Genomic DNA, 21451 nt, shown 5'->3' with positions numbered 1-21451 from the left:
GGCTCCGGGGTACCTCAGCCCTACTCCGACTCCTCCGCCGACTTGTGTCGGCATCGGTGACTTAAACTTTCCGCCCCTCGGCGCCGACTTGCTACTAATCCCTTTCCTCTTTCCGGCCTCGCGACGAGGTTATTTTTTGCTCAGGGGGCCGTTATCATAGTTCTCGGTGAACATACAGCCTGGGCCCGATCACATACTTATTCTCCCATCGTGAACGCGATCATTTCAGGACGACGTTTAGTCAGCGGACCCGGGCCGGTCTCCGGACCTACCGCTCCGCCGTTCGCACATCTCGTCGGCCGCATCGAGTTTATTTACTTAGCACAATGTGCTAGCCTCATCGTCCCGGAGACGGCCATGGCTCATACCCCGAGTTGACACGAGAACACTCCAAACCGCTCGCCTTATTTTAGACGCCTTTAATCAACATTGTCCCGATGTGTCACGTGAGGTAGGTATGGAATTATCACAATATTCGCGGAAACATATACGTAAGGGAGTTGAGCATTCGCCCGGCTATTATTAGAGGAAGAAAATTTGTTTTGAGGCACCACGGTGCTTAAATCAATCATGATTTTGAGTCCGTACGGCTTTTCGCCCAAGATGTATTGAGTGGTGAAGTATTTACATCTCAGCAGCTCAGCTAGGTACAATGATACGAGTTTATTTTTATTTTTTTCGTAGCTCGCGATATACTGACTTCGTCCACGTAGGTACGTTCGTCTCGCTGCGTCACCCTGTGAGCGCCTCAAGGTTAATCTTTTCTGACTAGAAGTGAACTGACTCCTATGCCAGAGTAGCTTACATATCTCGTGGTCGGATTCTTACCGACCAAATGTCCGAGTCCAGCTTCAGCTATGACCGATCAAGTCAGATCGTCTCTTCAAGTATTGCAGAACAGATGCAGCTGGCGGTTTACGGAAAGAATCTCTGCCATGTCGCATACAGAAGTTGGATCGGGTTTCGATTAAAATCAAGCAAGGCGGCTTATGACGGTTCAATTGCTTTCGTTGAGCGAGCCCTCCCACGCCGGCTAAGAGATTAACCCAGCGCACATCAAGTTACAGTTAACAGATGCATAGTTAAGTGCGACAACGGGGCGCTCAGCGGCGGCAGTAACATCTGCAAAAAGCTGACTCTATATCCATCTAGCCTTCGGATAATAGTAAAAGTACTTATAATAATACAATGATCGAATAGTAACATGTTGTGGTCCAACTTCGTTCCCATCCTCGTTGCCATCTTCCTTCCAACTTATTTCGCTACAGAGAAGGCAGCCTTCAAAGTCGCGATCTCACGTTCAACCATTTAGATCAGTGCAAGTCGCGCAGCTGCTGGTTATTCCCCTTCGATCCGAGCTGCCGCGTCTCAATCTGCGGGCAGTTCCGGGGAGCCGGCCAAGTCACGTTGTCGCTCTGCCACCCCCTGAGTCGCGAGAATCTGGACCACCAGTGACGCAGCATCCAGCCTTCCATATCTGTAAGAGCCGGCGGCATATCGAACCCGCCACTTCCAGGGCACATCACAAACTTCTCCGGGGCGTTTTCGGGAATCCACAGAATGGAGCAGATCGTTCGGTTCTTCGGCCGGGTGAAGTCATCGAGAAAGTCTGGAAAGCTGATCGAGTGTCCCTGTCAAGAATTCAAGGTCAGTCGCTCGGCTCGTCTGTACTGAAGCTGATTACTTCCGCAACTTACAAACTCATGCACCAGCATCGGCCAGTCTTTTCCTTGGCTTCCAATGGTCTCCCAGCCGTAGAGGCTGATGCTGACTCCCGCAGAGGACGCTGCTCCCATGTTGAATTCTCCCCATGACGGATCTAGGAGAAGAAATTGGTGGAAGCGACGCTCGGGACCACCAGGGCAGCCGCTGAAGTCACCGTCTGGGTGCAATTCGCGGGAACAGCCGGGGTTGCATGTCGGATAGCCCTGATCGTCGTTGAAGCCGGTATGAACGTCAATGCCGCCAGTCGACCCCTGAATCTGGAACTTGCTTCTGGCCGCCCATCCAACGACGTTGACGTTGACGCTCTCGAACGGAAAGTTGTCCCATCCCGGAAGCCAGCGCATCCACTCCTGAACGCTCTTCTTGTACACGGATTCGAAGAGTTGTCGCTCGGCTGCGGGCAGGGTCCTGTTGGCGCTCTCAGCCGCCCGTTTCGCCATTGTCGCAGCCATCTCTCATGATTCTACTATGTTGAATTGCCGCTTTGATTGGCATTAATAGTGTACATGATGGAGGTGTATAGATAGAGCCTGGAAGTAGGCCTCTATCATAAGTAGCCGTATCTAAAGTTATTGTAGGTATTGTTTACTGTTTGGGTATCAAGCAATCCTCTTGCGGGTGCAAATTAGAGCGGGTTAGAGAGCCGCCGGGAGCTAGACATACTTTTTGAAGCAGGCGCAGATCACAAACACCTTCCTCACCAAGCCGCCTTTGGATCTTCCTGATTGCTTCTAAGATTGATTGCTTGGCTTGCTGGGGCGCAACCTGAACCGGTACAGACATATTTTTTGTTTGATTATGAGCTGGTGACTTGTATGACAGCCATTATGTCCATTTTCAATCAAAGTATGTACACGAAAGCCTCCCCCCTGAAGTATACTTAAAGCCACTATAGACCGTGGTGTCATGATCATATCCAAACTGACTCTTGCCAAGGCCGCCGTATGTCATTAAGAAGTGCTAATTTCTCAATAGCGTCCACAGTATTGCCCTCTCTCTTCTTCATTTAAGATAGTCCCAAGCTTAGCAGCCCTGGCGGCCAAGAGCGCGAACAACGTCGATGCAGGCAGCACCGGTGTACAGGTTATCGGCCTGTCCCTCGGGGCACGAGCAGTTGGGGTCGATGAAGGCGGGGGTTCCCTGCCCGTTGACGAAGGAGTCGCCGCAGATGTTGGCGCAGCGGCCCTTCTGGTACTGGCACGAGATGGCGCCGCCGACGCAGATGCGCTTGCCGTTGGGGCCGACCTTTTGGGCTGCGACGCCTATGGCGATGAGGGTAATAGAGAGAATGGTGGAAAGCTGCATCTTGTCAGGAGGTGGTTTTGGCGAAAGAGAGAACGTGAGAGTTGTGAGGTGAGTCGGGGCGGGATATTATTGAAAGTAGGAGAATTGAGAACTTGTTGCTGACTGGAGGTTCAATACAAAAGACTCTCGGGCCGGCTTGCCGGCTTTATAGACATTCTACAACATAAGCACTTCTCAGAAATCTCACGATGGTAGATGCTGTTGGCTGTCACATCACATTGCTAGGTTCAGTACCGCATCGGGATATCGCACCCTGATGTCAACCAGGATCATAAAACGATACTCCCCGCAGTATAGATCCAGCGTAACCGTTTTCAGCCTCCGCGTATCGTCTATAGCAAGGTGCGGTCCGAATAAGGCACAACTTCGGTACCCGGAAGCCATACACGACTCAGTACCCTTTCCTATTTGTCGATACGGGGGAAGGTACAGTAGCCACGACCCCATTAGAAAGCTGTAAGCGACGAAGCCGCAGGCAGTACCCGCAGAAGCGAAATTGAAGGTAGTCAGAATATCGGACAAAGGGACCTCAATATTCAATGCACGTGGCGACAGGTGAGCATGTACATTGAATGATGTGTTCGTCTCCCCGCTTCTGATCGGGCAGCAGGGGGCGCCTTCGGAATGTTGCCGATGGCTAGGGCGTTTCTTTGCACGTGGGTGAGAGAGAGGCTGAACGGAAGATGGGATGGTTTATCTGAGTGTTGCCAGCCGGAGCAAGAATATTGGAGGGCGTCGTTGGGCATATTTTGTTTGCAGGACCATGGTAATATTATGTGTATGTGAACAAAAGCCGCTTGTAAAAATATGGATTAAAGTAAAAGTGGCCGTCGCCGTAAGGCATGACCGTCATTTCATGGCGTTAAAGCGAACATGGATCTTCCCTCCGTCTACGATAAGACGCCCAATATGTTAAAACCAGTCTGAGTCCAGGTCTCCCTGCAGTTTACGGGAGAGGTTCGTCGCTACAGGCAGGCACCTCTTTAAAATTAACCGTATTCACACATCAAGTGCTATTTCGAGAGTCTATAGGAGCCGGTCACATCATGAAGCTGCCAGTCTTCGTCTCACGGAGCCAGACTAAGTATGTCTCCCACCAGACGATTTTGGCCCCTTCCGCGTCTTTTCCGTATTGAATTTAGAGTTATTTTATGCCATAAGTCCAGAGGCCTCCTGAGCATACGATTGACAGACAGCCAGCCTTGACCGTCCCTGTGCCTCAAACCATCACACGTGGGCGCGCCCTCTAGAATTGAATTCAACATGACTCAAATGCAGCATGTTACGGGCCCAGAACTAGACAAAACGTGGTTAAATCCAAGTCGTTTTCTAGACGGCTTTCACATTCGATTATGAGCTGGAGACCTAGCGGGTTGGTTCCGCACCTAAGTGACTTATACGTGTTTGGGTGCCTCTGGGCCTTGGAGTCTAATCCAAGAGAGTAAAGGAACGCCAAGAATGTATTCAAGTCCGGGATTGTGACTCGTTAAGTCTAACGCCATGTCCGCTTTTACTCGCCTGGAACGTGGCTAAGCGACGAACAATAACATATTTGAGCCCTCATTGTTCAGTCAGAGTAGGTCAGTAAGGCGATAATCCCGACGAGTAGCATGTTTGAAGGCAGCATCGAAAAGGCGTCCTAAATTGGCAGCCACCTCGTTGGTGTAAAGAGCAAAGGGGTAAAGGAGAGTCATATTATGATAAGGATGGATCGTCATTGCGCGGGACAAAAGCTTCCGATGATAAACTCATATATGCATCGTTAAGAGTCATTAAGTACCCATAGTCCAGTCAACTTGCCTAGCTGTAAAGTGTGCCCCTCGCAGACATCCTCCTCCTCCGCAAATACATCCCTAGATGACCTTATTAAGTCTACGGCTAACAGAATTACACGTCGTGCAACACAATCTGACTTGATACCGACAATACGGCCTTGATAAAGCTAAGCAACACCATCAAATTTCAAAGAGTAGGGTTGAATCTATCTAAAAGGAGACACTTGTACGCGAGCGGTTCCATGGTCTCATCCACGCATACAAACCCAAACCCTAAGACGCCTCCATAACCACAAATCCCTCCAACTTCCCCTCCCCCATCCACCGATCCAACATCCTCCTGAAATCAATAATCCCCGTGCCCCAGACCAAATTCGACACCCCCATCCCCTCCTCCAACAACTTCGCGTTCCCGGTAAACCACCCGGGCGTACAAGCCCTCGACAGCGCCGTCCATCCCACGCGCTCCACCATCTGCCCAACATACCTCTCCTCCGCCTCCCTCGCGACCTCGATCACAACCTTCCCCGGATCCGCAGCCTCCCGGCTCGCCGTCGAGATGACATGCGCAACGACGTCCGCCGCGTTGACGTATACGGAGGTGATATTCGGCGACGTCCCGATATTCGAAAACGCCGCAAAGAACAAATTCGGGAACCCGCTCGTCGCGACCCCGAACAGCGAGCCCGCCTCGCTCCCGTTCCACTTCTCGCTCACGTCCCGCCCGCCCCGCCCCGTGAACCGCGCGCCCGTCTGGCCCGCCGGCGACCCGTCGCCCGCCGTCACGCTCCGGAACCCCGTCGCGAGGATCAGGAGGTCGAGCTCGATCTCCCGGCCGCCGGGGGCGAGCACGCCGCGCGAGGTGTACCCCTCGATCCCCCGCCCGTCCGTGTCGACGAGCTCGACGTTGGGGAGGTTGAAGGTGGAGAGGTAGGACTCGTGGAAGGCGGGACGCTTGCACCAGACACCGTACCACGGCTTCAGCCGCTCCGCGAGGTTCTTGTCGTGGACTTGTGTTTCGATGTGGTTGCGCACGCGCTCGGCGCGGGCGGTCGAGGTCGACTAGCTCGGCGAGGGCGTCCTCCTCCGACGCGGCGTAGGGTCTCGGTGAGCCGATGATGCCCGCGAAGGCGCGGCACTCGCTCCAGCCGTCGTTGCAGAGGTCCTTTTCCGGGGGATCGTTGGTGAGTTGACGGTTGAGGTTGTCCATACGCTCATACTGCCATCCTTTCTTGTTAGCGACCTCCTCCTTCCACGTCTTCACGTCCGTCTCCCGCTGGCCGCGCTCCGAGACGTATGTGGGCGTGCGCTGGAAGACGTAGAGTTTCTTCGCCCACTTCGCGACTTCAGGGATGACCTGGATCGCGGTGGCCCCGGTGCCAATGACCCCGACGACTTTATCCTTGAGCTTGACAAGATCAGGTCTCTCCTGCGAGCCGCCGGTGTAGGCGTAGTCCCAGCGCGCGGTGTGCATGAGGCGCTTGTTCCTGTTCTCACGGAAGTCCTCGAGCCCGGGGAGTTTCGGGAGGTGCGGGGAGACGAGGAAGCCGCCGGCGGAGAGGAGGTACTGGGCGCGGACGGTGAGGGGGAGGGGTGCTCTGCCGGGGCCTCTGTTTTGGCTCATGCAGACGACCCAGCGGCCTGCGTTGGCATCCCACTCCTGGGAGGTGACGGTGGTGCCGAACATGCCGCGGATGGCGAGGTTCGAGGCGATGGTCTCGAGGTGGGCGCGGATCTCGCTGCCGTGGGAGTACTTGTGCTTCGGGATGTAGCCGGTCTCCTCGAGCAAGGGGAGATAGACGTAGCCCTCGACGTCGCACATCGCGCCGGGGTACCGGTTCCAGTACCTGTGTCTCGGTCAGTCACTCATCTTTGTAAATGTGTTGAATCAACGCTGGCTACTCACCACGTCCCGCCAAAACCACCCGCCGTGTCGACAGCAACGAAGTCCCGAGCCTGAAATCCGGCCTTGATGAGGCGGTGGGCGAAGAGGAGACAGCTGATGCCGGCTCCTATGGCGAGGAACTTGACGTCGTCTCCGTCTTTCAGTGGTTGCCCCTTTTCCAAGTTGTCGTAGTCGATGAAGGGATCCACGGAAAGGTCCCGGAGCTCGCTGTTGTCGCGGAAGCTCGCGTACTCCTCGGCGCGGACGGCCCCGACACGCTTTACGCGCTCCGCAGCGTACTTCTTGAGGGTGGTTTCCAGGCTGGTCATGTTTTGCTGTTTGACGAATGAGAAAGATGACGTGCGTGAAACGATGAGAAGTTGAAGCGTGGTGTAGTCTTGCTGATCGAGGCTGCTAATGTCTGTGCCGCATCATCCCAAGTGTAATGTGCCGTTCGTCCTGTTTTATATCGTGATGTCGACACCCATCAGTAAGAACTCATCTTCATATCTGGCGGGGCCTCAGCATCCGACGGCCGGCCCGAGATATCACAACGGAGCTGCAAGCCCGGCGCCGACGATCGCGGCGAAAACCCATCGGAGAATGCCAAGAATGCTCTACGATGTGTCTAATCAACTCAAAGGCTTATTATGCCTGAACGTCTTCAAGTAAATCACTACGGCCTACGGTCTCCGCCTTTGCGTGCGGCGCGTCCGCAGCTACAAGATCCGGGACTCCGATGTGACATTGACAGCCCTTCGATTCCTCCGTCTCCGTCTCCGTCTCCGCCTCCGCTCCCGTTCCCGCGGCACAGGCCCGAACGTCCATGGAACTGTCTTTCCGCAAGTCGCTGCTGATGTGCCAGTTTCATGGTGCGTTACGATGCGTACAATACGACCTCCATATGTTTGCATGCGTAGAGACCACTCCTACGCCCCGGCCTTACCTAGATGAAGCAATTTAGCCTTAGAATGATCAAGAGCATATGTTATTATTTTCTATAGCACCTCATCCCATCTAATGCACTTGTAAAAGATAGAAGGAAATCAGGCGTTTGTAAACTTTCAGGGCTGAATCGTACGGCTGGAAATCGTCAAGCCTGACGGAGTACCAGAGCATCTCCATCGGCATAACAATCCTGGGCATTGACGAAGTAGCTCAACGACCCTATAACTAATACGGAATTCCGCGGCTGCCGCGTCTAGAGTAAGCAAAGTATCATCAACATCTTGCGGCGCTTACGATACCCAAAAGGGAAGTCCAGAGTCGCAACCCCCCTCCTAGTACAAACGTTGAAGTTACTGAATATCCTAGAAACACGTCTGCTCCGTGATCGGCCTTCCAAAGGCATTCTAAGTGTCGGCAGATGCAAGACGGCGCCCGGCAAGGAGTCCAGGTATGTCCCGATACATGCCCATGTGTAAACACTGCGAGTTCTGACATTTTCGCTCCGCGCGTATCACTTAGACATCACTCAGGGTAAACGACCTGGCCAGGGTGACGATGGGTATATCAGACTCCCGCACGCGCGGGAGAAGGAAATATTATTCACGAAGAGAACCAAACAAAAGACTGCATCTGCTGCGCTGTGGCAGGTGTGCAGATATGGGGGATCCTACAAATACATATCCAGAACACCGTCGCCCCCGGAAAAAGCCTCTCGTGCTTGTGAAATTCGCGAAAAAAAACACCCGGTTTATATCCTGAGCACCCCCCGCCCGATCCCGTTGGGGTCTCCGTCAACAAAGATGTACACATCCCATCCCATATCCCAAGTGGCACTGTGCGTTGTTACGACACCGGGTACTGCCACTCTCCAGTCGTTTTGTTCATGTAGCCCAGCTGCTCAGCGGCGGCCGTGAAGTCCTACTCCTCGTGCACACTGCCCATAGCCATGCCCTTGTTCGACTTCTTGCCCAGCTTCAGCATGCTCAGCCTCTTCCTAACGCTGCCTCGCTTGACGACGCCGGGCGCTTCTGCGGGACGCTCGTCTCTGTACTCGCGTTCCTTCTCCGTCAGGTTCGTGCCCAGATCCGAGCTCTGCCGTCCGCCAGAGTCCGTCACCCACTCACTCGTGACGTCGTTGCCGCCCAAGATACGTGGTTCGGTGGAAGGGGCACGGAAGAAGCTTCGGCGATTATTGTTGCTCTCCTGGGTCTTGCTGAAGCTGCGGCTCCTGCTGCTGACCGTGTCGTCCACTTCGCCATTTGTCTGATAATCGCCGTTGGTCTGTTGCTGCACGGGAGATTCCTTCTTACGACCCCCAAGGAAGCTAAGACGCGTGCCGCGACCTCGGACAGCGATGGGCGCGACCGTCGCGGCTTCTTCAGCGATTACACCATTGGTCATGACACCGGCGATGCTCTGTGGTTGAGGAGAGGCCTGCTCGGTGGATGGCTCGGATCGTCTCCACGTCGGAGAGGCTGTGGACGAGTCGCGAGATGGTTGTGGAGGTGCGAAGAGGGCGATCTCAGGCGCAAACGTGCTTTCGAAGTCTAGGAGAGTTAGATGAAGGTACCGCGGATCTTTCGGAGTTGGTGACTTACATTGCTGGAGTTCCTCTTGCCTGAGAGAGAGGATCTCATTCGAGCTTCGGGCGAAAGTTCCCAGGCACCGCCTGATCATGATGGCATGATCAACGAGGGCCATCTTGATGGCGTTGTCCTGAGGATCCAGCTCAACCTCTTCTTCCTCTTCGTCGTCCTCGCTGTCACTCTCACGGGGACTGGGAAGCAGTTGGCGGTAGCACGCAACACTGTTCTCGGAGTCTGGGTTGACTGAAATGCTAATAGCATCGAGGAGCAGTTGTGCGTTGTCTTCGTCACCATCGGCGATACGCTTCTCGATCATCGTCATCTCCTGCGTCTTCCTCACGATTCGTTCCAAACCAGTCTCGTGAGCGCTAAGTTTGATCTCCTCAACATTGACGATTTCGCTTCGGCGCAAGATTGTTGGGAACGGATCTGCCGTGGTGTAGACGATTTTCTCTGCGTAGTGTTCTTGGACAGGCCCAGATGTGCTGCGCTTGGAGGATACGGAGAAGCTCTGGGGGTGGGCGGACACGAGATAGTCGCGGATGACTTGAGGGACGCGAGCGCGCTGGAAGACGTGATGAGTGAGGTCGCGATGAGGGGTAATGGCGGAAATGACAAGGAACTGGCCTTCCACGTCGTCGACGTCGCCAGTGACGATCTGAGCAGAGGGATACTGCTCTTGCATGCGGTCCGTAAATGCAGAGGCACGTTCCGTCGGAGAACCCTCGTAGACGAACTCCTTGTCGCGTAAGCTGGGCGGGAAGCCAAGGCCCTTGTAGATGACCTTGAAGTATTTCGGCACCAGCTTGTCGCTCTTTGAGATGGTCTCGTAGATGGTGGCAATGGCGCGCTCTGTCCTTGCCAACTTGGCGAAGTCGAAAATGTTACTCTCGTATTGTACTCGCAGTTCCTGGTATGCCGTGAGGGCGCTGCTCCAGGCCTCGCCGTCCTCGAAGTGCTTGATCATGTCGAAGTAGATGCGCTCCTTGCGTTCGAAGTGTGTCTGGGCGGGGAATTCGGGATCGTCCAGTGCCGGAACCTGCTTGGTCGGGTCCCATTCGTACAGGTCGGCGTGAAGGCGCAAGGCCAGACCGGCTTCGCAGTGGTTCCTTGCCTCGGCTTGCAGAATCGCCAGCTGGTGGACATAGCGGATAAAGATCTCCTCCTTCTGCATGTCTCGCAGGAATTCCATCAGCCTGAGGCGGTTGATCAGGTGAGAGGATTCGCTTGTGATGTCGCCGCTGTGAACAGCCACGAGGAGGTCGAGGAATTCGTCGACGGTAGCCATGAGGTCACGAAGACCGGCGTACAGAGAATCGTCAGGAATGGTGGATAGAGGCGCAAACCTCTCGATGACCTCGTTGACGAAAAGCTTCTGGAGGATGCTTTCCGTCAAGGGCTTAGACTTGAAGTAGTGATCGAGGCAGTCGATCATCTCTGTCTGGATCACGGAGAGATCCTCGCTAAGGGTCCACTCGCTGACAATCATGGTCTGAAGCACCTCCACGGCCATCCGTCGAAGACCTTCGTGCACACTAAGACAAAGCTCGACGATCGGACCGACCAAGGTGGGGACGTATTGGACCTGATAACCGCCCATCTTGGACAGACCGTACCGTGCCCGCTCGTCGCTGCTCGTCTCCCAACCGATGGCCTCCCAGGTTCGCCTCAACAACTCAGCCCCGTGTTCCCTTACGTCACCAGCAATCTTCCAGACTGCCCTACGCTTCTGCTCGGGGAAGGTCTCCAGGGCTAGAGATGGGCTGCCGACGAGCTTAAGCATTGTCGTGAAGAACATCTTCCAGAGCTCGGTGTTGAAGTTTTCCGCCTCGTCGGGATGGGGCAAGAAGGACTCCAGCAGGATGCTGGACAGGTACTGCAGTGTCCTCATGGTGGACTTGTGGTGATAAATGTGTACGCTCAACCATTCGGGCGGGAAAGCCTCGCCCATCAATATGCTCATATGCACACGAAGGGTATTTTCTAGCAGTGCGGTCAGGTCGCCTTCGGTCAACTCTAGTTGCATGCCGCTTGGTGAATTAGAGATAGCAGAAAGGATGGCGGAAAGCTCGATTAAGGCCTCATCGAAAGTGCATTCCTCCGCGACAGGCTTCGAAGGAAAGGGGTATGACGTCGGAAAGAGAAGGGAAAGACGGTTGCGCGGCTTGATGTCGGTGGAAACTATAGACAAATAAGAATCGATGATCTTCGGGAGGTAGTCGGGAATCTCGGCGCCCAGGTTGTCAATCTGGCTGGCGAGGACGGAGCAGCAAAGTCGAACTTGGTCCTTCCACAGGTCGGTGACTTCTTCGTTGTGGCCCCAGTGCGGCGCGATCCAGCGGACGGTGTTGGCAGTAAGAGCCGCTTTCTGATCCGGGTGGGAGAACATGTCGAGCTTGGAATAGTTGATAACCAAAACAAGCTTGTACAATACCAGTTTGCCCTTGACATCAGCGCAAGAGTCGAGGAAGTCGATCGCGATGTGGAGAATCTCTTCGGTCGTCAACAGGCCGGTCAGTTCGGGCAGCCAGGTGTGGAAGTGCTGCACTGCAAGAGTCTGACTGCCAACGAGGACCGGGGCAGTATTACGCATCATGGCGTCGAGGGCCTTGAAGATGTTTCTTAGCTCCCGGGTGAAGCCAGGTGTAGAGCCCGAAGTCGTGATTCCCAGTCCGGCCTCCTTGGCCTTCTGCTGACCGCGAGCATGGGTAATGAACTTGAGAATGTGTCGAACAACCTTGATGGTAGACCGGAGCTTCCTCGACGACTCTGGCTCGGTGGGTTTCTCGAGCAAGCGAGTGAGCGACCGGACGAGGCAGGCAGTGGCGAAGGGATAGCTGAAGCGGTTCTCGGCGTACTGATCGACCAGAGGACCCAAGTTGAATCTCCGGTCGTGAACAATGCCCAGGACCCTGACCAAGGCAGTGAAGACAAGGTCTTCAAACTCGTCGTTACCAGAATGCTCGACAAGGAAACCAAAAAGAGCGTCGAGAACATCGCTGAGAAGCTTGACGACCTCGATCTCCGGCACGAAAATGAGGTGCTTCAGCAAAGTCTGGATTTCCTCCTTGGGGGTGTCCTTCCACTTGATCAGTCCCAGGACCACGCGATCCTGGGAGAATCTAGTGCTGCACAAATAGGTGTCTGCACGGAGAACCGCCAGAGGCCCGGTCACCTCTGCCGAATGCTCGTCATTCCCTCTAGCGCTCCACTGGAGTGAGAGGTAGCCTCCCTTTCCGGAGGGCCCTGCCTGGGCGGAAGAAGTGTATTCGTCCATCTTGTACAGCAGCAAAGCGTGGGGACCGTCTCGTACAAAGGCTTCCTGATTCCACAAGGGCATGTGGGCAACCGCGAAGGGGGCATTGGGGATCTCGGATAGGAACATGACGAGGTGCGACGTGAAGACGTCCTGCGGTGGAACGGCAAGTCGAACAATCTGACTCCAATGTTCCCCTCTGTCCACGGCTGTAGACTTCCATGTGGTCAGCCCTTCGGTGTTAGACGAAGAGAAGATGCAGTTGGGGATCTTTTCTCCGCTTGTTCTCCGCACTTCAAGTGTCACTTGCAGATTGTTGCCATGCACGCTGCTGGAGAGTGTAGTCGGGTTCCCTGCAAATCTAGAGAGGAGGTTCTGCTTCGACAAAACCGCTGTGTCCAGTGTGAAGTATATGTCGGATCTTGGTTTAGTAGGCGCACCAGAAAATCCCATCTTGTTGGTTTTGCGAATGCCGGATAGCAACGTCGGTGTCACCTTGACCAATGTTTCCACGTCGGGGTGGTTGAATGACTTGAGATGAACTTGGACTCGCTCGGCGCGGCGCGACTTTTCGTAGTGGCCACTCGGGCTGTCCATGAGATCCCGAATCAACATGTCCCAGTCCTCATGCAGGCCCTGCTTCTCTGTGGGGAGCGTGAGCGACGGCGACCAGACACTGACGACTTGCTCAACTTCCTCGTCCTGCTTCATGATGGCGTTCAGCTTCAACACGCCGATCCCGACCGTGCGCTCAGCCATGTGAAAACCTGTGCCAGCATCCATAGAGCCTCGAGGTCTTGACCCAGCCGTGCTAGGGGGGGCCGCGCTCTCTTGTCCGTCGTCTTGCGTTCCGGGACGGCCCTCCTGCTGCTCTGTCACGGAATCAAGTCGCGATGTCGCCCCTCCTCTTGAGAACGCCCGAGCCGTCTTCGATCCCCACATGAGACTTCTTCTAGAAGGCTTGTTGTTGCCAGCAGAGGGGGGCTTGGCGGGGTCTTTATGCGCACCGTTGCCTTGGGACTTGGCGCCGGACCGTGATTCGGGCTTTCCGCTGGCCACGACTTGCTGACTGGACCGTACCTTGACAACTAGGTACAGCTCTGTTTCCGCAGATGCGACGTCGCCAATGTCTTGCGAGGAAAGGTCGGAAAATATCGTCCTTGTTTGGCCAGACTTGGCCAGACTGCCTATTGTCCCGCCGGGCGGGATGTCGATGATGAAGCATTCGGAGAGGGCTGCCGCCTGGCCGCCAACCGGCTTGGCTACCAGATACACAACGAGAGAGGTCTCTTCGGCGGAAGCGCCAGCAAAGCCTCGAACGTCGACCAGAAGATGGTGGAGGGCTGTCGGCTCATTTGCTGGCTGCGGGGGCTCGTCGAGTACACTCATGACGGACTGCAACTTTGTGACTTCCACCACCGAATCGTCGCCTGTCAGAACGCGCCCTCGTTCCGTCGGGTCGCGAACAATGACCTCTCCTCCGCACAGCTTGTTCACGCGTACCAGGTCCCAGACCGTCTTTTCTCGCAGCTTGTCGTATTCGAATGTTGTGAGGACATTATGAAGGAATTGTTGCCTGCTGAGGTTGAGAGTGGTGATTAGTTGCGACAACTTGTCGAGGCGGCCATATTGCCGCGACAGCAGCAGACCATGGAGGTTGGTGGAGTGCCACTCGCGCAAGCAGCTGGCGATTTCGTCAATGAGAGGTTCGGCGGCTGATGTAGGCGTCTCGTCGCCGATTTTCAGCATAGGCACAGGCGCAGCAGGTCGAGGGGCGTCGGGGTCCCGCTTGACAGGTACGGAAAGGCGTCCTTGGGTGCCATTGGGGAGTTCCTTAAGAGGTTTGCGCTTGATCTCGTGCTTGGATCCTCGTGCGCTCTCGATGGACTTGTGGCCGTCTGCCGACTTCTTCTTCTCGGCTGCTGTTGGCGTTAGGCCGCTCTTGCCCGAGTCACTTCCGATGTGTACATCGCCGTTCGCCGCCGCGTCGTCGCTAGCGGCATCTTCACCGTCCTCTGTCTCATCTGACTCGCCGAGGACCTCGCGCACCTCGACGCAGCTCCTAGGGAAGATGCCGCTGAAAACACGAGCCTCGAGAGTCTGCCCCTTGACGGAGGTCAGTCCGGCCAGCAGACTGGGAGGTGCCACCAGGTAGCCGCGCAGCCAGTTGCCGTCGGGAGTTTCCTCGATTATGTAGAGCTCATCACCGATCTCGAGGGGGAGGTCGGCCGGGCCTGAGGCGGCGAAGGGGTAGGTCGCGACGGCGAAGGCGATTCGGGGAAGGGGCTGCCAGGGCATTGAAAGCTCGGGGGTCGACGTAGAGCGCAAGGCGTCGTCGATATCGAGGTCGAGGTCGAGGTCGGGAAGAGGATCGAAGGGGGATGGTCGGGTGTAGAGGCTGGTTGAGGAGGTCGTGAATCGGGTCGGATGCACCACGACCTGCGTCCGATTCGAGATGTTGCTCGCAGAGCACCCAACAAGCTGGCTGGGCTATCCGATGGTCTGGTCTCTTGAGGCTGTGGACCCTGGCAGGGCTGCGCGTGGTTGAGGTGGCCTCGTGGGGACGATCGGCTATCGATTCATCAGGGACAGGAGAGTAGCGGGCCGGGTCGAGAACGAGTGATGTACAGGCACAGCGCAAGTATGCGTCAGACACGCTGCACCGCAGACAGGTACAGGACAGGCAATGCGATAGGAGGCGCGAATTGTCGAAGTGACGAAGACGTGGGGGCTGGTTGTGAGGAACGCGGGAGAAGGTCGAAAAGAAGCCCGGCGTGGATCGACCGACGGTTGACGGGGGAAGGTTGGAAAATCACACTAGAAAGTCGTGTTTGTTTCCAGTGTTACAACCTAGGAATAGCAGCGCTGCTTGCTGGTTCGGTAGTGAGCGAATGGAGCAATGCCAATGGGGGTATCCGTATTTTTTCGCCTAGGGAATTTCGGCGGAGGAAAAAAGAGGAGGGCCGATGTGGGAAAAGCGGCAGACCAGGTTCAAGGGGCAGCCGGGGTTTGGGGATGAAAGGTGGAAGGGGAGGGGGGGTATCAACAATGGAAGAATCGGTAAGAAAGTGAGTGAGTGGAAGGAAAGTGAAGCGACAGTAGAGAGAACGTTTGGCGGTTCGCGATGGAGACCGTTGAAAGTGTCTAAAACACCCGTGTTGAGAAATTGGGGGAGGGATCTATCCGTAATGGCCTAGAATGGACCTAATGGAGGGGAATTCAAGACACGCAAAGAAAAAATTAATTACGAATAAAGGGGAAATCTCGAGGCATCAATCAAGACACTCACTCAACGGCCAAGTTGCTGTTTCCGTTTACTTGGGGGGGAAGGTGAAGAATTTCTGTCTCTGAGGACGGATTTGGGAGGATCGATGAACATCATTCGACGGATGGAAAGAGCAGCAGCCAGCAACGCGCAACGCGCAACAAGCAACAAGCAACCAGAGAAGGCGCCCGCCCAGACCAACAAAAGCAAGAGCCCCTGAAGCACACAGAAGCGATGCTGTATTGAGGCAAGCGCGGATTGGAGCGTGGTTTGTGGCAGGTGCGATGCAGGACCAGGAACAGCATGTGTGGTGTGCCGTGCCTGCCTCCTGGGAAGGTGTGCCTGCGACGGGCTGTGAGTGGTCAGCGGGGAAGAATTGAATTGGCCCGGGCTGAGACCTGGGCTGCGATACGACGTATGAGTGGTCGAAGACGACAGACAGTGGGGACCTGAGGACAGGGTACGCATGGGCCATCAATCAATCAGAGGGAATTGGGCAGGAACGATTGAAATAAATCGGCAGGATGAAAAAAAAGATTCAATTAAAAAAAGGCTGAGCGGCATCATCACCACTTTCCCAGAGGAGTGCACATACTCCATACTATTCATGCTATGATTACAATCTGAACTTTCTTATGTTGCTGTGCCTGACTGAGCAGACGCTGGAGTGAGTACGTATGCAGAGACGTTGGTTGACCCCCTTACTGATCTCGAGTAGCCATCCGTACGTACTTCTAGAACAATTGGACCAAGACACAACACAACACAAATGCTCCGGCCGCCAAACATGTCGCGTGTTTGTTTGCCTTCGATAGAGCCAAGCCCAAGATTAAAACTTCAGGTCAGACCGGCATCACGAATTGCGATCGCTGCAGCCGGGGTCGCATTGAGACAAACAGGCATCACCGCGTCTAAAACAGAACATTGTTGAAGTCCTTGACGCCAAAGCATGTTGTCGACAGCAGTGATCGCAGCAGGGTATGTCCCGTCCCGTCTCAAACCGGTCCATTCGAGGACGAACACCCGTCCTCGTGATGCCTGTAATCGCGTCCATGGGTGAGCGTCATGCAAGTGCAAGTGCAAGTGCCTGGACCTTTGGGCACTTGGACGTTGGACCCTGAACTTTTCGAAATAGGCTCTTGCTCTTCAGCCCAGCCCAGCGCGAAAAAAGAACGAAGCAAGAATAAAAACAATGTGCACAGACGGACTGGAGAAATAAGAATAGTCAGCATGTGATTCCAGCCAGAAGGTACAGCGTACAACAAAGCCAAAGCCCATCCGTTGGCCGCCCGTGTTGGAGGCGTTTGAAACCATCCTCCCGTAGTGTTCTTTGTGTCGTTGCCCGTTCAATGCCTCCACATGTGGTCGTTTGCCGCTGCAACTGCCTCAGCCGTTTGATGTTTTCTCTTGACCTCGTCATCATCAGAGTTTTCAAGTAAGCGTTTGTCTGCCCAGTCTATCGACTCGTAGCTTCCTTCTTCCCTTTGATAGCCATTGTGCTCTTTCCCAAATGGAGGAAGATGCCAGTCGACCTGAGGCTAAATCTCCAGACGGGTGGGTCCCCTCAGTGAACAAAAAGCTTGTGGTTGGCCCGGGCCCGTGTCAGTAAATGGTCCGCGCCCTCGCTAGCCCCGCGCTAGACCACGATAGGCACTCACTATTCTTTCCCTAGGGGATTATCGTCCCGGGGGACTTTCCTCCCGCGACCATCTCTCTTTCCATTGGAGACGATTTGAACTGGACTGTGCGACGGACTGCTTTTCAAGGCAAGTGCTATGTAGAAGCAACAACACCAAAGGCAGGAGCGATTGGTTGCCAGTTGCCAATTCAGATGATGGTCGTTCCTGCATTTTGCCCGTCGTGCAGCCGCTGCAGGCGCAGGCGAGACGGCCTCCTGCTGCCAGCTGCATCCGCCACTGCCACTGCCTCTGCCTCTGCCTTTGCCACTGCAAATGGTCGTCTCTAGTTCAGACGAACACCAGTATTTTGTGCATCTCCAGTTTTCCTCTCCTCCAAAATTGCTTCAATTCCAGCTCCCTCCGTTTCTTCGCCCACCTGAAAAGCACATCAAACTTGTTATTACTTTTCCCCTCTGCCCAGGGCCCCCACGCCTTGGCCCCCAGGTGTCATTTCGCACCCACCCAACGCAACGAATTTGCGTCTCCATCCACCACTTATTCTGAGACGCCGACATCTTCTCGTTCCCGTTCCCTCAAAAAATCCTACCTTGTTCAGCCGCCGACCCTCCGAAGATGCGCCCTTGACTCGACGCTCGGGCCTCGTTGAAGCGAAGCGCACAAGATGGCGATACCACCCGAGGGTCTCGGAATGCGTTTGTGCGCCTCCGAAACACACCAAAGCCGTTCGAGAAGCTTCAACTTTGGCCTCATGGAATCCCACAAACCTAGCCGACGACGTGCTGGAGGGCGTCTCGACTGTCGCTGATACACAAAGCCATCAGTTTTGGCACGCACTCGGCCGGCCTTATTCGGCGACATTTCTTATCGGCGGCGTCACGTCGTTCTCGCGTTCCGTGTGTTCGCCTTTTAATAGCTCCATCGACCTGATACTTCGACAGACGCCTCCAGGATTCCTGTCCCGGGAAGATGGAACATGCGGCCAGTGCACGAAACATTCCTTCGACCTTCGATTTGTTTGGCATTGCATGGTCCGATGAGCGATGAGGCTACACTACTGACGGCTAAACATTGCCCGCCTTCGACCACACCCATCTGCACTGCATCGATCGAGACTTTACTCCGGACACCGTTCTCGCCTCCGACCTGACCGGAGCGCCGAAATGACGCTGCCGCCGAACCCTACCCACCACAGCATCGCCGGTCGGAGTCATGATCAATGTTCGCCGCCCTCCAACAAACAAGTCTAGACCCTGTTCCCACTATCTGCTCGCTCTCGGACGTCTCCCCGCCCTTTAGCCTGTCATGAGCTTTCAACGCTGCATGAAGCGCGCAAGACCAGGCATTCCCTGTTCGACACAGAACTACCAGCGCTATTAACTTCGAATGCGGTTTGGCTGCCTGTACCCGCTGATTGCACAGCCCAAGCCGTCAAACGGCATATCCGATCAATTGAGGAAACATCGATGATTCGGGAGGAAAGCTCTGCCTGGAAAGAGTGTTGCTATTGACGACGAGGTCGACGAGCGCCCGTCTCGGTTCGTACCGAACACGTGGCGCTGTCGTGGCGCGAAATTCATTCTCGTGATTATCTACTTCCATTTCCCTATTGGGCATCGGAGGCGACCACCAACTAGGACTTTGTCGAACGATACACAATCAGCGCCATTCTCGTCGACTGATATTTGAGCCACTGGCCATGTCTGAGGAGTTCGGGCGACGCGTTGCCTCACATAGCAGCCACGAGCTTCCTCGGCGCAGCTACTGCAAGTCGGCCTGCACTTCCACTCATCCCAACTTCTGTTGATGGTGCGGACTTGGTGAAGCTTTGCCGGTTCCAATCTATTCCAGGAAAAGGAAGCGCTGCGGCATATCTCAGCATCTTGGAGTCTACCAGCCTCTGTTGGGGCACACCACACTTGGATGAATACACGCAAAGTCTCTTATGTCGACATGAGTAATGGGCAAACTCACGTCAAGACCACGTGTGATAATCGAATGAACTTCATGCCACGATGCTGGATCAGATGATGGCTTGGCAGCATCCTGGTGTGGCTTGTAGAGCTGTCCTAGACTTCCTACTACATCTACTTACGATCTTCACGAACTCGCCTTCTCATGCTAACTCGGCCTCGATAACACTCTCAACGGCGCGCGGGTGCCTCGATATACTGTTAATCTTGAACCCAGCCTCCCTCAACAATCGTCTCCAGTGCTCTTCCGTGCGTTCCAAGCCCGAGACGCAATTCATCAACTGCAAGTCTAACGTGGTCATCAAACTCGTCGCTCCCTTCGCAGGCAGCACAACCTCGTAAATCAATAACTTCGAGTAACCCCTTTTGAACGCAGCTTTCACATTTTCAAACATCCTCACACAGTCCGCATCAGGCCAGTCGTGCGGCACCGCGTGGAAGAAGTACGCTCGACTTCCGACTAGAGGCTGCGGCGTGAAGAAGTCATACGCAATCTTCTTCGCCCTGGTGTCCAGCTCTTCAGGGTTCTGCGCAACTACCTCCGGCGTATCCTGCACGAATAACACCCCGTCCGGCAGCTCCGGGTGTCGAGCCAGCAGCCTCGCCGTGTCCAGCCCGTGCATGCCACCGACATCCACAAACACGGGCGCCCCGCCGCTGACATCGGCTCCGGAGATCAGCTCCGTCGTGTCGTAGACATCGGTCCAGGGCATCTTATGGTTCCGCAGCGCCGTCATGAGCCCGATGAAACTGCTCCCTAGGCGCTCCGGATCCGTGGCACACGTCGCGAAGAAGTCTGCCCCGCCTGTCATGTCCGCGTAGTTGTCCAGCTTGGACTTGTCAAGAGGCTCTGAGTAGTCGTATCTGGCGAGGAAGCGAGGGAGGTTGACTCCTGCCGGGATGATGTGGTCGGTACTGCGAGCGTCAGCCAGTCATGTTCAACATCCTAGATGAGGATTAACTTTGTGATACTCACCCACATTGTATAATCTGGTCAGCGTGCGTCTTACTCTGTCCCATGGCGAGGGTATACGGCGTCAGTCTCCACGTATCGACGCCCGTCTCCTCGAGGACGTACAACGCAGCCATGTGTCTCAGGAACCGACCTAGCCACCTCGTGAGCTTCTATCTCACTTACATCGTTAATCCAGAGACATTAACAAACTCACGCAAGAGATTCTCCTCAACACCCGTCTTACACCACCCCAAAACCGTCCTCAACCCCTGCGGCGCCCCTCCGGACCTCTCGTGCTCCCCCGCCCACGCCTCCCACATCCCCAGGTCGAGCCCCATCTGCAGCCCGGCCACCAGCACGGGCGTCTCGAAGGCGAGGGCCCATCCGCGCTCGAAGGGCGTCTCGAGGCGCGCGAGGAGGCGACGGGCCGCCTCTTTCGCCTCGTAGCGCTCCGCGTCCGTAGCGAAGCTGGACGGCGTGATGGCGTCTAACTTGGCGATTGTCTCTCTGGATGTCGAGCGCATCTTGGGCCGATAGCAATTGGGCTACAGTAGTAAGTAGTGACAGGTTGATAATCAAAGGAATTTCGGAGGCGGGGTTGAGGGAGGTTCAGATGGAGAGAGTTTGGGTTGGGTGAGTTGCGATAGCCTCGTGCTTTTGCCAAGGGCAATAACGGCATGGGTTCCGGGTATGCGTTGGCATTGTTTTGATGAACTTGTATGCATCGGATGTTGATCACCTCGGACTTGTGCCTGTTGACGTCCAGATGGTCCGACGTTGGTATGCGAGGCATAAGCACAGCGTAGCAGGGGGGATCCACCTCGTCTGCATTGTACAGCACGGGAGATATCGTGTCTTGGGAGGTGATGAGCCAGATATTGGAAGTGGTAGATGGTATGACTTTTGATATTGCTTTTGTTCTCGTGCCGCGATGATGTCTCGCATACCTACAGGTGTGATGGGTAGAGGAGTACTCGATCGAGGGTGATCGCGGGTCTCGACTGGCCTGACAAAAGGACACCTTTTCCGCTGCCGCGTTGTCTCTTGTTCCAGGCCAAAGCTACCTTAGCCTTGGATCCATCGTAGCCTCGTACCACAAGCTCGTCCTGTCCCCTAATTCTCTTTCCCATCCGCCGCAATC

General features: G+C 55.1%; 4 protein-coding genes across 4 annotated transcripts; all 4 read right to left on the bottom strand.

Annotated features, from left to right (window-relative positions):
- Positions 1-1313: 1313 nt before the first annotated feature.
- On the bottom strand, positions 1314-2177 carry CkaCkLH20_03738 (uncharacterized protein; the record flags this gene model as incomplete). Its single annotated transcript, XM_038886457.1, has 2 exons — positions 1314-1631; positions 1698-2177. The coding sequence occupies 2 exons, from the start codon at positions 2175-2177 to the stop codon at positions 1314-1316; spliced, it is 798 nt and encodes a 265-aa protein (XP_038748299.1).
- A 571-nt stretch (positions 2178-2748) lies between these two features.
- CkaCkLH20_03737 (uncharacterized protein) lies at positions 2749-3030 on the bottom strand (the record flags this gene model as incomplete). Its single annotated transcript, XM_038886456.1, has 1 exon — positions 2749-3030. One exon carries the CDS (start codon positions 3028-3030, stop codon positions 2749-2751), a length of 282 nt encoding a protein of 93 aa, XP_038748298.1.
- A 2048-nt stretch (positions 3031-5078) lies between these two features.
- Positions 5079-7019, bottom strand: CkaCkLH20_03736 (uncharacterized protein; the record flags this gene model as incomplete). Its single annotated transcript, XM_038886455.1, has 3 exons — positions 5079-5804; positions 5869-6652; positions 6712-7019. 3 exons carry the CDS (start codon positions 7017-7019, stop codon positions 5079-5081), a joined length of 1818 nt encoding a protein of 605 aa, XP_038748297.1.
- A 1537-nt stretch (positions 7020-8556) lies between these two features.
- Positions 8557-20834, bottom strand: CkaCkLH20_03735 (sh3 domain containing protein; the record flags this gene model as incomplete). Its single annotated transcript, XM_038886454.1, has 5 exons — positions 8557-9185; positions 9237-14878; positions 19749-20270; positions 20332-20461; positions 20525-20834. 5 exons carry the CDS (start codon positions 20832-20834, stop codon positions 8557-8559), a joined length of 7233 nt encoding a protein of 2410 aa, XP_038748296.1.
- Between the last annotated feature and the right edge of the window lie 617 nt (positions 20835-21451).

The sequence above is a fragment of the Colletotrichum karsti genome, assembly GCF_011947395.1.
Source record: "Colletotrichum karsti strain CkLH20 chromosome Unknown Scaffold9, whole genome shotgun sequence".
Taxonomy (NCBI): domain Eukaryota; kingdom Fungi; phylum Ascomycota; class Sordariomycetes; order Glomerellales; family Glomerellaceae; genus Colletotrichum; species Colletotrichum karsti.
The sequence above is the reverse complement of the archived record's forward strand: the minus strand, read 5'-3'. Positions and strand labels throughout refer to the sequence as shown.